Source organism: Dermochelys coriacea, chromosome 10 (genome assembly GCF_009764565.3).
Source record: "Dermochelys coriacea isolate rDerCor1 chromosome 10, rDerCor1.pri.v4, whole genome shotgun sequence".
In the NCBI taxonomy this organism is placed as follows: Eukaryota; Metazoa; Chordata; order Testudines; family Dermochelyidae; genus Dermochelys; species Dermochelys coriacea.
The window spans coordinates 1,546,740-1,560,975 of record NC_050077.1 but is presented as its reverse complement, the minus strand read 5'-3'; the positions used below and the strand labels follow the sequence as shown (position 1 = coordinate 1,560,975).

At 56.8% G+C, this 14,236-nt stretch overlaps 1 protein-coding gene across 1 annotated transcript in view; it reads right to left on the bottom strand.

Annotated features, from left to right (window-relative positions):
* Positions 1 to 217: 217 nt before the first annotated feature.
* HS3ST2 (heparan sulfate-glucosamine 3-sulfotransferase 2) overlaps positions 218 to 14,236 on the bottom strand; it is a 42,615-nt gene continuing 28,596 nt past the window's right edge. Inside the window, exon 2 of the mRNA XM_038419602.2 lies at positions 218 to 1,702. Within this exon, the coding sequence (XP_038275530.1) occupies positions 1,084 to 1,702 (619 nt within the window). The 3' untranslated portion in view covers positions 218 to 1,083. The remainder of the gene's footprint in view (positions 1,703 to 14,236) is intronic.

Here is a 14,236-nt window from a genome sequence, read left to right as displayed (position 1 = left end):
GATCTGTCACCTCCTATGTGCTCTGAGAGCACTGGTCCATATGGCCTGGGTTTTCTCTCGCTTTCTCTCCCTCGTTTCTTCTCTGGCACCTGTCACTGCAGAATCCGGCCGGCGCCTGATGCTTTGGCGGTTTTGCATCGTGTCTGAGGGCGTGTTTGAACACGGACTCTGTGCTGGGTGCAGGGCCAAGCCAGCTGTGGAAAGACCATTCCTAAGAAAAGTACTTTAATAAGGACCAGTTCTCTTCATCTTTATTTCACAGGGAGTCACATGCTGAACAAGAAAACTAGTGGCCCTAGAGTACCCGTACCAGCAGAAATCTGTGCTTTATTCACAGGACAAAGTATCATCACAATGTGGTTGGAAACATTTTTTTTCAAGCATACACATCACCATCTTCATGGGTACATACTTCACTCAGGTGACAAAAGGCAAAATGGAGAGGCCCACCCCAGCCTGAGACCCATGGCTTCCCATGGGTCATAGAGCCTCATGCAGGCCCCAGCCCCTTCGGGTGTGGGACGTTCATCCTGGTCCTGGTGAACTGGACTAGGCAGCGAGAGGCTGACCCACCCAGAGCCTGGGAAGCTTTAGCCAGGGAATGCTCCAATTGGTGGTTATTTTCGGAACATGCACAAAGTACATGCCAGGAAGATGCTTGAGCCAGTTTGCACATGGGCAGCAGTGTGTATCGACCAGCCATTATTAAAAATCAGATGGCCTGTGGCCTCCACACAGCCCCTGGGGCCCTTTTCTGGCTGCTCAGGGTGTGCCCAATCACAGTATAAAAACCAAATGCAAAACAAGCCCCCCAGCTGCTGACAGAATCTGGTGAGGACTTGGCTGTGTCCAGCGGTCTCTGCCTGGCACGTGTTGGGCTGGGGACATAACTCCACATCCTCCTTGGCCTTTGGCCTGAAAAGACCTGGCCTCCCACAGGGTCCGGAAAGCCGCTCTTGCCAGCACCCGCGAGGAGGGACAAGATGGCCGACGGAGGGGGTGGCTCACCCGTTGGCCCCCAGTTTGCCACCCTCATGGAAGACTGCGTCATGCTCGCCTCACCACCGCTCTGGGCCTCGACATTTATTCCCACCTGAAGTCCTGCCCAACAGTTTCATAGAATTTAATATTATATGGTCTATAAAAGTCCCGGAGCTGCTCTATCACCTCAGGGTCTATCTGCACATGAGTTCTCCCTTTGGACTTGCCCAGACAGCGCGGTAAACTGCTGCTCTCTGTTTTCTTCAGGCAAGGAAAACCTTTTGTCTTGTTGAAGTAGAAGTGCTTGTCCGTGATCACCCGCTTGATGCCCAGGAAATCCTGCACTTTGCCCATCTCCCCGGCTGGGTCTGTGATCAGCTTTTCCCCACTGACAAAGTGGATCTGGGAGAGGGGGAAGTACTGGAGCCAGCTGTCCAGGTGCACCACGTACATCCCGATGCGGATGGCGTTCCACGAGGTGTCCACCAGCCCCAGGCTGCGGTTCTGGAAGGACAGCCCTTCGAAGGTGGGGATGTCGGGTTTCTTGGAGAGCGTCTGCGTGTAGTCCGAGATGGCCCTGGTGACGGGGTTCCGCACCACCACGATCAGCTTGGTGTCTCTGGACATGTTGAAGATCCGCCGTGGGGCCTCTTTGGTGACAAAGTAGCTGGGTGTCTTTTCCATTGTGATCTGGCTGCTGAGCGTCCTGGGCATCAAGCTTCTGTAAGCAAAGAAGCGAACAGGTGAGGACAGGAGCTGGGAGCCACACGAGGTGCTTGCAAACACAGCCCAGGAGCCCCATTTGCAGAGCCCAGGCAACTGGGGACTGCAGGAAGGGCACCGATAGGGGTTCAGCTCCCTAACAGTCAGACTAACACGCACCAGACAAGAGACTCATTCCCATCCAGACGGGACCACACCACTGAGAGGCCAGGAGAAGACAGGAGCCCCCAACAGTCAGCTGCAGCATGCAATGCCAGATGAGGGACACGGGAAACTTTCCCTGCACTGTAGCTACTGATGGGACAACTGCCAAAGTCTGGCAGGTTCAGAGAAGCACCCAGGAGTTCAGGCACCCTTCTTTACCGGACCGAAGGAGTGAAACCGCCATTGCTTAAGTCATCTCACTGACAGGACAAAGCCCCAGCGAAGGCACTCTCGGGATTGCTTTGGCCCCAGGGAGATGAATTATTGATCTTCTAAGGCCTCCCACCTCTTGGGCTCAATGAAAAACCCATCCAGGTTTTTTTTCCAACCATCCAAGAATGTTAATCCCACATTCATAAAGTTTCAGCCATTCCCAGCCTCCCTGTTGTGTGCGCTTGGGCTTTGTAAGGTGGAAAAGGACTTGAGTTCAGACAGACAGCCGGACATTTAGAACATCTGTCTCAGAAATAGAGAGCCCAGCTCAAAGTCCCCACCGTGGAGGTGGCCACAGGGACACTAACCAGGCTCGTGCGGGGACTGAAAACAAGACGGTGCCTGATTGAAACTTCTGGAGGGATTGAGAGAGGCCCAATGGAATTGGCCAGGACTTGGGTTATCACCCCTACTCCTGTGAAAAGTCTGAAGGGGCCTTCAAATGACCAGGCCCTCAGACCTACAGCTCAATAGTGCACCTCCAGCACGACAGTGCCCCTAGTACCAAAGCGGGGTGTCGGCGTCAGCAGTAACGCGACCTACTGACTCACCCACATCATTTCCAGCTGCACCGGCATGTAGATGACCCTGGCAGGGCTCCCACCCATGCACTGACTCAGCCACAGCAAAACCTGCCCAGCCCACAGCACAAGGTTGTATTAATTGCTGCCCGAGAACTAACCTGTGAAATGGTAATCTGCCGCTTCGCCCGGGGCAGTTCAGTAACACGGCGTTAAGGCTAAGGTTGTGCAATGCACAGAGGGGTCGAGGAGAAGCTGGCTTTCCACATTACAGGCAATTATGCCGCTCTGGCAGACTGCAACAGGGAAGCTTATGCACTCTGAAAAGGAAAGCCCTGGGTTTTGAATACAGAGGAGCTGGCCACACCTGCTCCCTCCCCAACCCCTCAGCTAGGACATGTCACTGTTCAAACAATGTAGGCTTCAGACACCAACGATGAGGTGGGATATTCACACACCCAGGGCTGCTCCCTCTGAGCGGCTCGCAGAGACTAAGACCCAGGCCAGAGCCATGCTGCACAGTGACCACCTCCTGCTCTGCTCGGGATCCAGACAAGCTGGCTGAGGTGCTGGCAGCAACATGTGAGGGTATCTCCGAGCCCTGCACACTCACACCAGCTCCAGCCACAAACAGAGGCCAGGCCGGGGTGCAGAAAACAAACCCAGTGGGAGACCCTCACACCGTTCTGCCACCGGTCTGGGCACCACAAGCCAGACAGTCTCTACGTAAAAGAATCAATGGACATAAATCAGACATCAGGAATGATAACATTCAAAAACCAGTTGAACACTTCAATCTCCCTGGTCACTCGATTACAGACCTAAGAGTGGCTATTCTTCAACAAAAAAACTTCAAAAACAGACTCCAACGAGAGACTGCTGAATTGGAATTAATTTGCAAACTGGATACAATTAATTTAGGCTTGAATAGAGACTGGCAGTGAATGGGTCATTACACAAAGTAAAACTATTTCCCCATGTTTATTTCCCCCCCCCCCGACCCTCCACTGTTCCTCAGATGTTCTTGTCAACTGCTGGAAATGGCCCACCTTGATCATCACTACAAAAGGTTCCCCCCTTCCTCTCCCCCGCTCTCCTGCTGGTAATATCTCACCTTAACTGATCACTCTCGTTACAGTGCGTATGGTAACACCCATTGTTTCATGTTCTCTGTGTGTGTATATAAATCTCCCCATTGTATTTTCTACTGAATGCATCCGATGAAGTGAGCTGTAGCCCACGAAAGCTTATGCTCAAATAAATGTTAGTCTCTAAGGTGCCACAAGTCCTCCTTTTCTTCTTGCGAATACAGACTAACACGGCTGCTACTCTGAAACCTCTCAGGGACAGTATCTCTGCTGACAATCTCTCTGCTGCAGAACCGGCCCCTCATAGCCACCAGCAGCGTCCGCAGGGGCGTGACGGGGAGATTGCCCCCTCGCAGAGGATTACCAGTAGGGCAAGGTCTTGCTGTTGGCTAAAGTCAATCGCCCTGCTAAACAATCAGGAGGCCCGGGGGGGGGGTGTTCCTGGATTTATTAGGGCTCGGCTCAGTCACACAACTCCTTGAAGGTCCTTTCAGTCCCTTATAGCCCATAGCGTGGGGGAGATCGTCGCAGAGACCTGGGGCTGTGAGAAACGCAGAGCTTCCGAGTGAGACCTCAGCGGTGGCTTGCTGCTGCAGGGCCCCATCTGCCCTTGAAATAGTCGTGATGGTATTTGTCCTAGTGCCACTGGCCCTGCCTCCAAGCAGCCAGCCACCTGAGACGGGCATGCAGCTGAGATCGTTAAACAGACCCTGAGAACCTGGGCAGGCCCCAGACATGAGCTGTTAGTGGTGCGGAAAGTCCTGGGGCTCAAGCTCAACGACAGCTCTAAGGCGAGGGGTGTGTGCTGGGTATCTGGATGTGCCATAGCACTGTTCACAACTTGGGGCCACAACTGCACTGCTGGGCTGCATCGGGGGCTGGGAGGGTTGGAGACTAGCAGGAGGGGGGCCATGGACATACGCAGATGGGGCGATTACCCCACTGAGCATCACTGGGCCAGCGGGATGGGGCCAGCTGAGCCTGCTCCTCTAAGCACAGATGCGTCAGCTCTGTTTCCAGCTAGGGCCGGGCCCCATGAGGGCCTCCCAGACCAGCAGGAACCATAGCATGGCAGAACAACGGAGACAGGGACGTGTAACCTCATGGGCTCCAGGCCACCAGCGCAGCCAGTAACTTTGCCAGTGCCTAGGATGCTTGTCTCCATAGCCCCCTGGCTGTGCACTGAGGTCTGGCTCATCCAGGCCCAGGCCCTGGGGCTGGAAAAGCTTTTCCAATAACCCTACAGTGTATCAGGTTCAGTCCTAGCCCAAAGTCTGCCCACTACATGCATCCCAGGGCAGCTTCCACCACTGGCGGGCAGGAGCCATGGCACCAGGCAGGAAGCTGTTATTGCTAAAGGCGCTGGATGCACCTAGGCCATGCACTGCAAGCAGGCAGCCTGCCTGCTTCTCCTCTGTGTGGATGTGTGGCACACTCCTCTAAGAGGCACTGCCAGCAATGCCCACCTGAGCCGGCACCCAAGCCGGGCTGCGGGGAAAGGATGGTGCAGAATTAAAGCCACTGGGGGACGGGGGTTGGTTTAAAGTCACATGGCTTAAAACCCAGCAGGCTGTACTGATGCCAATTGCTCTCCATCCTCCTAATGGGCTCACTCACGCCCAGGTTGGCCTGGCAGCCCCAGGAGAACAGGCACGCAGGAGGAGACGGAGCGGAGCTGCCCGTGCTGCGTGGGGCTAGGCATGGAAGAGGGCTGGCACCCAGCCCTTCTGTGACACTGGGGGACCTCGCTCAGACCTCTGCCCAGCACCAGCCCCAAGGGCTCTAACATGGAGTCAAGCCCCCCAAAATCTGGAGCCTGGCTTGAAAATCAGACCATTTAAAGCCATGGTCACTTTGTCTGCTCTGGTCACATTTTCCAGCCTTCTCCAGAACCACAAGGGCTAGAAACCTACCTCTGCTGAAAGCCACGCACCTCCCAGGCACGAGACTCCAGGCTCCAGGGCTTTACCCCGTGTCCTTGGTCTAGTGATAAAATCACAAGCGCTCACAACGCTGCCTCCAGTACAGCACCAGGTGGCACTGGGGCGTGCTGCCCAGATCGCTGATACAAGTAGCTCCTCTGCGTCCCGCACATGAACTCAGGGCAGTGGAGCAGGATTAGGCCCTTGCAACAAGACCAGAACCCGGCCTGCTGTGCCGGACCCACATGCCCCCGCTTCATCAATTGGCCTGCAGGGAGGGCCCTGGCAGAGCCATGGGGCATGCAGAGCGGCAGTAGTAGGGGGCTGCAGGTCAGGCCCGAGGGGCATGGGCAGCGCTGCAGAAGGAAGCCTGCACTGTGGACTTGAGCCCAGGCTGCTCTTCCTTCACCTTAAAGCAGTAAATTGCTTTGCAGTTTTAAAATAAAGCAGCCTGAACCGAGCCAGCACAGTGTGTCAGGCGCCTGCAAGCCATTCTGCTCACAGACCCCGCTCCACTCACCACAAGCCTGGCTCCACAAGCTTTCCCCCTTTGTTACTACAGCACTTTTGCCATTTGCAAAACAAATTGTAGCTGGCGCCATCTGGAACGATTGCCGTTGCATTGGTTCCCTGTGCCTTGATTGCATTAACGAGCCAACAAAGCCAGAGCTCTGGCCCCGCAGCCTACTCTTCTGAGGAGCAGAGTGCCAAAGACAAATCAACTGGCCTCAAAGGGTCTGAGACCATGGCAGGAGCCACAACCCAGCCACTGAGCTGGGGGCTGCACTGCTACTAGCCAGCGGTGCAGCCCGGGAACACCGTGCTAACTCTCAGGGGGCCCCCCCCAAACTAGATCTATTGGCCAGATCAGTGCTGCCTAGATCCAGCCCAGCTACCTCGGGGTGAAAGCAGAGCCGCTACTGCATTCCCCTCCGTCCTGGGGCAAGCACAGGACAGCTGTGCCCATGGTAGGTGCCTAGTGAGAAGGGGCAGGGCCTGGCCTCAAGGGACCGCTCCTAGGAACCCAGAACCAGACCCTGCTCCCAGATACACCCCCTGCAAACACACACACACAGCACCATTGTCTGTTGGGGGGAGGAGGAGGAACGGACACCTCCACCCCCACCCTCTGCACTGCCAGCAGGTCTGACCCTTGGGGACCAAGGTGGGTTTCCTCCTTTTCACGGCTGCTCCCGGGCCCCCTCCACGGCACACACCCTGCCCTAGTGCATGTATCTGGCTGGGCTTTATCCTGCGGGCCCCTTGCCCAGTGGGGCTCATGGGTGGGGGGGCAGCACCAGCACAGCCAAGTCGCAGCCCAGGCTTTGTAACCAATGGGCGCCCATTGCCCCCCCCCCCCCGCAGTCTCTGCGAGGCAGGGCAGAGACTGCAGGGGGGCCAAGCCCCTTGGAGGAGCCCAGTGTCCTGCTGGCAATAAAGGGGCTGACCCAGGCTGGCGATGGAGCGTTACCCCATTGCATGGGCCACGGGAGGGCTGCACAGCACCGGACCCCTGTATCTCTGCACCCCCCTGCCCCTGGGGACACACCGCACCGAACCGGCAGGGAGACTACAGGGACCAGCGCGCCCCCCCATCCTCCCCGACTGCAGCAGAGCTGTGCCTGATTTACACCAGGGATCGTGCGTGGTGACTCCATCCCCATGTCTGGCCCCCAGCTCAGGCTCCAGCTGTGCACACAGCAGGTGTGACAGCAGCTGCCCCCACCTGTGCTCAGCACCCTGGCAGCAGTTTCCTAGGAACACTTGCTATGCACAAGAGCCCTATCCCTAGTGCCCTCTGCCCGCGTGCTGGCTCCTTGGGGCGGACGCTGCCTGCCTGCGGTGCTGGATGGGGGAGGCCGGCAGCAGTCGCCCACACAAGTAGAAAGAGGCCAGTCTGTGAGCGCTCTGAGCCAACTGGGTCACAAGGGGCCCGAGCTCCGGTCTGCTGTGACGCTGCTGGTTTCCGTGGCTCATTCAGCCCGGGGGGTTGACAGCAAAGTGCTGAGCAGTTCAGGAGCCAGTGTGGGGCTGGCTCTGGACCCACTGAACAGGCCAGGCAGGGGTGCGGGGGGGGGAGGGAGTGTCCACGCACCACCACTCAGCAGCCAGAATATTCAGCCAAGTCATTGCACTGGGGCGGGGAGAAGAGAGGTCCAGGGCTCAGAGTGGAGGGGGCCAGGCCCTCTGCAAACTGCGACTGCCTTCCCAGCTTGGGGCTAATGGAATCATGGGCTTTGACAGCTGAGCAGCACAATCAAATAAAACCAATCGGCAGGCCAGATTTATCCACCAATCTTGCATGTTATGAGTAAATGATTAAATCAGACAGGGATGGATTTATTACCGGGTGGGTGGCTCCCGGCTCCAGAGCCTGCAAACCGGGCCCCGCCGGTGGGCGCCTGACTGAAAGCCGCCATGCCGACAAGTTTGCAGCCTCTCGTATTTGCTTTGCAACCTGAGCGAGGAACAGGAGCGGGCAGGCCATGGCTCTGTGCACGGCAGGAGGTGTTTGCACCAGAGCGTTCCATGCCACCACACATGCACTGTGTGAGGCTGGGAACCTCCCTGGCAGGGGGCAGGTGTGCCACCATGTGAGATGGGTGCCCCATGACTCAGTGGCTGTAGTCACAGGAACAGCCCAGGGGCTGAAAGTGGCTTCTTCAACCACTACCCCGATCGCTCAGCTCTGACAGCCACGAGCTAGTGAGGGTGCAATCCTGTGTCCACTGCTGGCTGAGAACGGCTTGCCCGGCCCTGCTCCAGACAGACCAAGCACTCCTGCAGCTGCCAAACCTCGTGAGGGGGGCTGCTGATGTCCATTCCCAGCTGGTTGTGGGCTGCCAACCCTGTCTATTTCCCACCCACGAGGCCTGGGAGCGAGAGGAAATGTAGGGACAATGCCTGACTGCTGTGTGTGCCATGGGGCCCTGCTGCTCTCAGTGACCCAGGGGATTGAGATTCTTGGGGTGGGGTGGGGAGGGGAGCCCCAAGGGATGGGCCCACAAGGAATGATCGCTCTCTGGGATGCCCTGGGCTCACACCTCCTGGACAGCATGGAGATAATCCTGCTGTGGGACTTGCAGCCTGAGAATTAGCCTCACGGTGCAGACAGTGGGCCGTGGCCCAGCCCTGGAGCTGTGCTCAGAGACTGGCCCCGTGGGAGAGAGCAGTGTGTGCACATGCTGCATGGCCCTTTCGCACGGTCTGCGGCAGGCTGCTGGAGACATTGCACCCAAATTCCGCCCCCCCCGGACTCCCTCCTTCCAATAACCAATGGTCACAAGAACGAGGTGCTAGCACCAAAAGGTGTCTAATAACATAGGACCTGCCCTGTGGGTAAACTGTGTCACTGCTCCCCCTCTGCTGGGGGCGGAGGGTGGCACCGAGCGGCCCCAGGACAGGCAGGGGAATTGCACTCAGCCTCCTGCTGCTTGTGCCAGGTGGATCATGACGTCTGCTGACTTTTCCAGGTGTGACCGAGACGGCGGCTGATTGCTATGGATGATTAGTGGGATGGCAGCTGGTGTGGAGGTGAAACCGGGAGTTGACCTGCAGGGCAGCAAGGCACGATGGACTCTGGCAATAACCCTGCTTCAGAGGTTTCTTCAGGGCAGTCCATTCTCCCCAGCTCCCCCCGCGGGAGCCACCTCCACACCATTCTTGTCGTTTCCAGACGGGCAGGCTCCAGGGAGCCGCACTGCTGGAGACGCTTTGTGCGCGTCCCGTGGGCTGTGGTGCCTGACCCGGCACTGAGACTTTTCTGTACCACTTGTGGCCCTCAGCACCAGAGCCATTCAGCCGGGTGCTCGGCTGCCCCTGTCTGTAATGCCCTGACTTCAGCCCTGTCCCTCTGCACGATTCCTGTGTCTGTCTGGCACTCTTCAGGCAGTGACCCAAGGAGGATGCCTGGGCAGAGAGGGGCATTCCTTGCTCCTGTCACACCCCACATTTTCCCTGCTGCAAGCTGATGCTGACTTCTGTGTTGGGCCCCAGCCCCCACTTTCTCTGTGGAGCCAGGAACCGGCTTGCTGGGCAAAGGAGAGATTTAATTTCAGCTGCCTTGTGCCCTCAGACAATGCCCATGCCCCTTCCTCTGCTTCAAAGCAGGAAGTCAGAGCTCGCCATGGCCCCTTCTCCCTTGACACATGCGTGTGTAACTCCCTCAGCTTTAATGGGTATGTCTACACTGCAGTACAGACCCATAGCTGCTCCCCACTGGGAGGAGGAGGTCCCACAGCCCATGTTCCAGCCCAAGCTCAATATCTATACAGCAATTTGTAGCCCTGTAGCCAAGCCCTGGGAGCCCAAGTCAGCTGTCCCAGGCCAGTGGGTCTCTTATCCCAGTGTAGACATACCCAGTCTGGCTCCTGCTGCACCCCAAGGAGCGTGTCACGGCCTGTTCCGACAGAAGGCTGAGGTTCCCCAGCACAGGAGCTGTGACCTGGGTCTCCTGCTGCAGCTCTTCAAGTTCAGGTGCATGGTTTTTGGTAAAGGACAGAACAGCTCAGCAGATACAATTCTGTTATCTCAGGGTCTCCACACAATGGCAGGTTAGCGGTTACAGGCTGGAATGTATGTTTAGTGCTCAAAAGCAGCGGCTACGTTTTCCACTTCGGGGTGAGCTGGTGACTTTCCTCAATGTGCAGCTTTGACTTGCACTGTGCAGCAGCACACAAAGGAGCCAGGACAGTCAGGGAGCTGCCTGGGGAGGATGCTGCTCTGGGGGCCTGGGAAATGTGCCTCCAGGAGGGGCTTGTTTAAAACAGAGTCCAGTTGTGTAACGGAACATGCTTGCACGGGCCCTGCACGGAGCACATGGCAATCCTGACGGAACTAGAGTGAGGCACAGCACAGTTCCCCTTCCCTGCCCGCACTGGGGCTCTGGCCTTGAGGAGACCCAGTACTGGGGCAGCTTTGGCCCCCATCACCTCTAACTTTAACTCTCTATTACAATTTATTGTGCAATAGCCCTTAGGCCCCCCAGCCGCAGTCAGGGCCCCCCAGGCAGTGGGCTGCATAGCCACAGCCCAAGAGACAGACCATGGACCCCAAGTGATTAAAATGTAAATAGAGAAGCCAAGCAAAGGGGACCTGGACGTGAAGCGATGTGTTCAGGTTTACGCCGCTGGACAGTGGCAGAGCTGGGAACAGACCTACGGCCCCTGGACCCCACTAGCGGCCCAGGGGACAGCACTTTAACTGACCTGGGGACTGCTCCTCAGGGATGGGGCAGCAGCACCCACAGCACCAGAAGAGCTGGTCATGGGGTGGCAAGTCCAGGTGAAGGCTGCAGAGACAGGGACATGCTCGGAGCCAGCATTTTAAAAGCGCAGTTTGCATGTACTCAAGAACTACTGCCTCTCAGAGAAGCTTAACTAGCTGGATTCAATAGCTGTGTCTGTCTGTCATGCTGTCAGTCATCGCCCCACAGACTGGTCTCCCAGCTGAGATCCATCCCATCCCATCACCTTGCTGCCAGGTTCACAGCACACAACACTAATTATGGGTACTGCGTCTGCTGCGGGAACACTAGGGTCTGAGGGAGGGACTCTGGCTCCCAGCAATAGGCATAATAACTCATGAACTCCATCCTGACTGAAATGCCATAGGTGGTAATGGGGAGGAGACAGATCTGGGGAATGGGTGGGGCTGGTTCAGGGCTTAATTTGTAATGAGAGAGGTGCTGGAGCTCAAGCAAGTTTTTTACTTTCATAACTGATGTGGCAGGCCTTTGTTGCCAAGAAGGCCAGCAGCATATTGGGCTGTATTAGTAGGAGCATTGCCAGCAAATTGAGGGAAGTAATTATTCCTCTCTATTCAGCACTGGTGAGGCCACACCTGGAGTATTGTGTCCAGTTTTGGTCCCCGCACTACAGAAGAGATGTGGACAAATTGGAGAGAGTCCAGTGGAGGCCAACAAAAATGATTAGGGGGCTGAAGCACATGACTTATGAGGAGAGGCCGAGGGAAATGGGGTTATTTGGAGAGTTGCTGAAGAAAAGAGTGAGGGGGGATTTGATAGCCGCTTTCAACTACCTGCAGGGGGGTTCCAAAGCGGATGGCGCTCGGCTGTTCTCCGTGGGAGCAGATGACAGAATGAGGAGTAATGGTCTCAAGTTGCAGTGGAGGAGGTTTAGGTTGGATATTAGGGAAAACTTTTTCACTAGGAGGTGGTGAAGCACTGGAAGGGGTTACCTAGGGAGGTGGTGGAATCTCCTTCCTTAGAGGTTTAAGTCCTGGCTTGACAAAGCCCTGGCTGGGATGATTTAGTTGCTGTTGGGCCTGCTTTGAGCCGGGGGTTGGACTAGATGAGGTCTCTTCCAGCCCTAATATTCTATGATTAACTTATTAAACCCCGACACAGAGAGGGGATTTGGTTCCCCCCAGAGTCCTTCACTTACACCTGGCTGTGGGAGACTGAGCAGGGCTTTGCCAGTCACTCTGTAACCCTGCACTCAGCCAGGCCTGGCCGAAGGCTCATGTAAGCATAGGTGCCTGTTAGCACAGCACAGAGTGCTGCTCGCGCCTCTGGCTCAGGCTAGTAAAACAGCCAGGGAGGCCAAGTAGAAACAGCTGTGCTCTGTGGCTCTGGAAGGGGTGGTTTGAAATGTCAAAGACACATGACAGGTGGCTGTCTGGGGCAAGGGGTCCATAGGACGACCCCCCTGCATTAGCCAGGCCAGCGCACCGTAGTCGTACCCAGATCCTACAAAGACATTTCAAGCCAGCTAACACTGCTCAGGTGCACCATTGTTGCAGGGGGAGACAGGCTGCCAGGTCTCAGCTCCATGCGTTGTAGCCCATGCCATCAAAAAACCCCATGCCTCATAGTCCCCATGCCGCCCCGGCTCCAGGGGGCCTGCCTCTCCCTGCACCCACCCTGGCCCCAGCCCTAATGGGCTTACCCCCCCCCCCCCAACACCAGTGTAATCCCAATGGGCCCCATGCTACCCCAGATACCATTGCAAGCCCCTTGCACTGTTTGTATCATCTTCACCTGGCCCTGGGCGTCACGCACTCGCCGCTCTGATCTGATCTGGCAGCATTCACACAGGCGGTAGCAACCAGACAAGCTGCAGGGCAGGGCGAGCCAGGTCCCTGGGCTCCAGCAAGGTTACTGTGGCAGCCAGGCAAAGGAGGGTCCCGCCCTCCAGAGAAAGCCTTGCACGTTGGCTCCCAGCATAGCAAACCTATTCCAAGGCTGCAGCGAGGCAGAATTAGGCAGCCAGGACGCTGCCCTCGGATTAATTTACACTCTGGCAGCCCCCATGAAAGTGACAGCCTGGCGGATTTCAGGACATGCAGGGAGCCCGCCGCTCTGGGAGCCAGCTGCATTAACGCTGGCACTAACAGCTCGTGAGGCTGCGAGCGTGCTCTCCCCTGCAACGCACAGCTCGTGAAGAGTTAATCGAATGGAACACCTGTCCCAGCTCAGCCGTGCAAAGTGCCACGTCCCTTGCAAACGCGGCCTGGCTGGACTGCTGACCAAGGTGAAGTTCTGCACCCCCCCTCCCCGTTTCTCCCCATGGCCCCAGGGAATCTGCTTTACTCTGCCCCTCTGAGCCTCCTCAGCAGCACAGTGCAGGCCTAAGCATCACCATTTGGACCACCGCTGGGTCAGCTCCAAGAGACTCAAAGATTAATTAAACCTAATGATGTGCTCCATGGACATTCTGCAAGTATGGGGGAAGAACAGTGGAGGTTCTCAGGCAGTCCTGGCATGAGATCCCTCTGGGAGGGAGGCCATGGAACAGGGCAGAGAAGGACCCAGAGCACGAGACATTTTAGTAGATGAGCTCTGGTGCTGTGCAGTCTGACCAGGATCAAGGCCGACAGGGAAAGCAACCGCAGCAATGCTGCCTGCAGTTATTCGGTGGGAGAGGGCCACACACTGATCTCTTTGTGGGGGTAAGCCCCAGCCAAACCCTTACAGCCATGGCCCGCAGATAGAAAGAAAAGTATTTTCTAAGGGCTTGATCCTGGGAGGTGCTGAGGGCTCCTGGGACAGGTCAGGCACCATCTGCTCCCACTGAACGGAGGGAGTTAAGAACACTGAGAACATCGCAGAACTTGGCTCTCTGCGGACAGACCCATGGGCACTGGGTTTGCACAAGGGGCATCTCAGCAAAGAGTCCAGGGAAACTCAGGTTTAGAAAAGGCTTCTGCTAGAGGGACCAAAATCCCCAAGGGGAAAATGGGGCCCCGCACGGGGCTGGCCAGAGCCCTCCTTCTCCCCAGGCGGGGCTGGCCCGACCCGCTAACCCAAGCCCTGCCTGCCCCCTGCGCGAGGCTGAGGTCACAGGTCGCTTGAGCCTGACCCGAGCCTAACCTCCCCCGCTGCACGGGGCTGGCCTCACTGCTCGCCCTCTGACACCTCCACACTTTCCTCCACTTGTTTGACGAAGTGGGCACGTGTCCCATTTGCTCTTGTCAACTGACCAAGTCAGCAAGAGCAAATGGGCAAATGCCCGCTTCTGTCAAAAAAGTCAGGGTGGCGGGGACAAGGCTTAGAAAAGGGACTCTCCTGCGAAAACGGGGCCTATGGTCACCCTAGCTTCTGCCCCGGAGCCTGCCCTGCTAC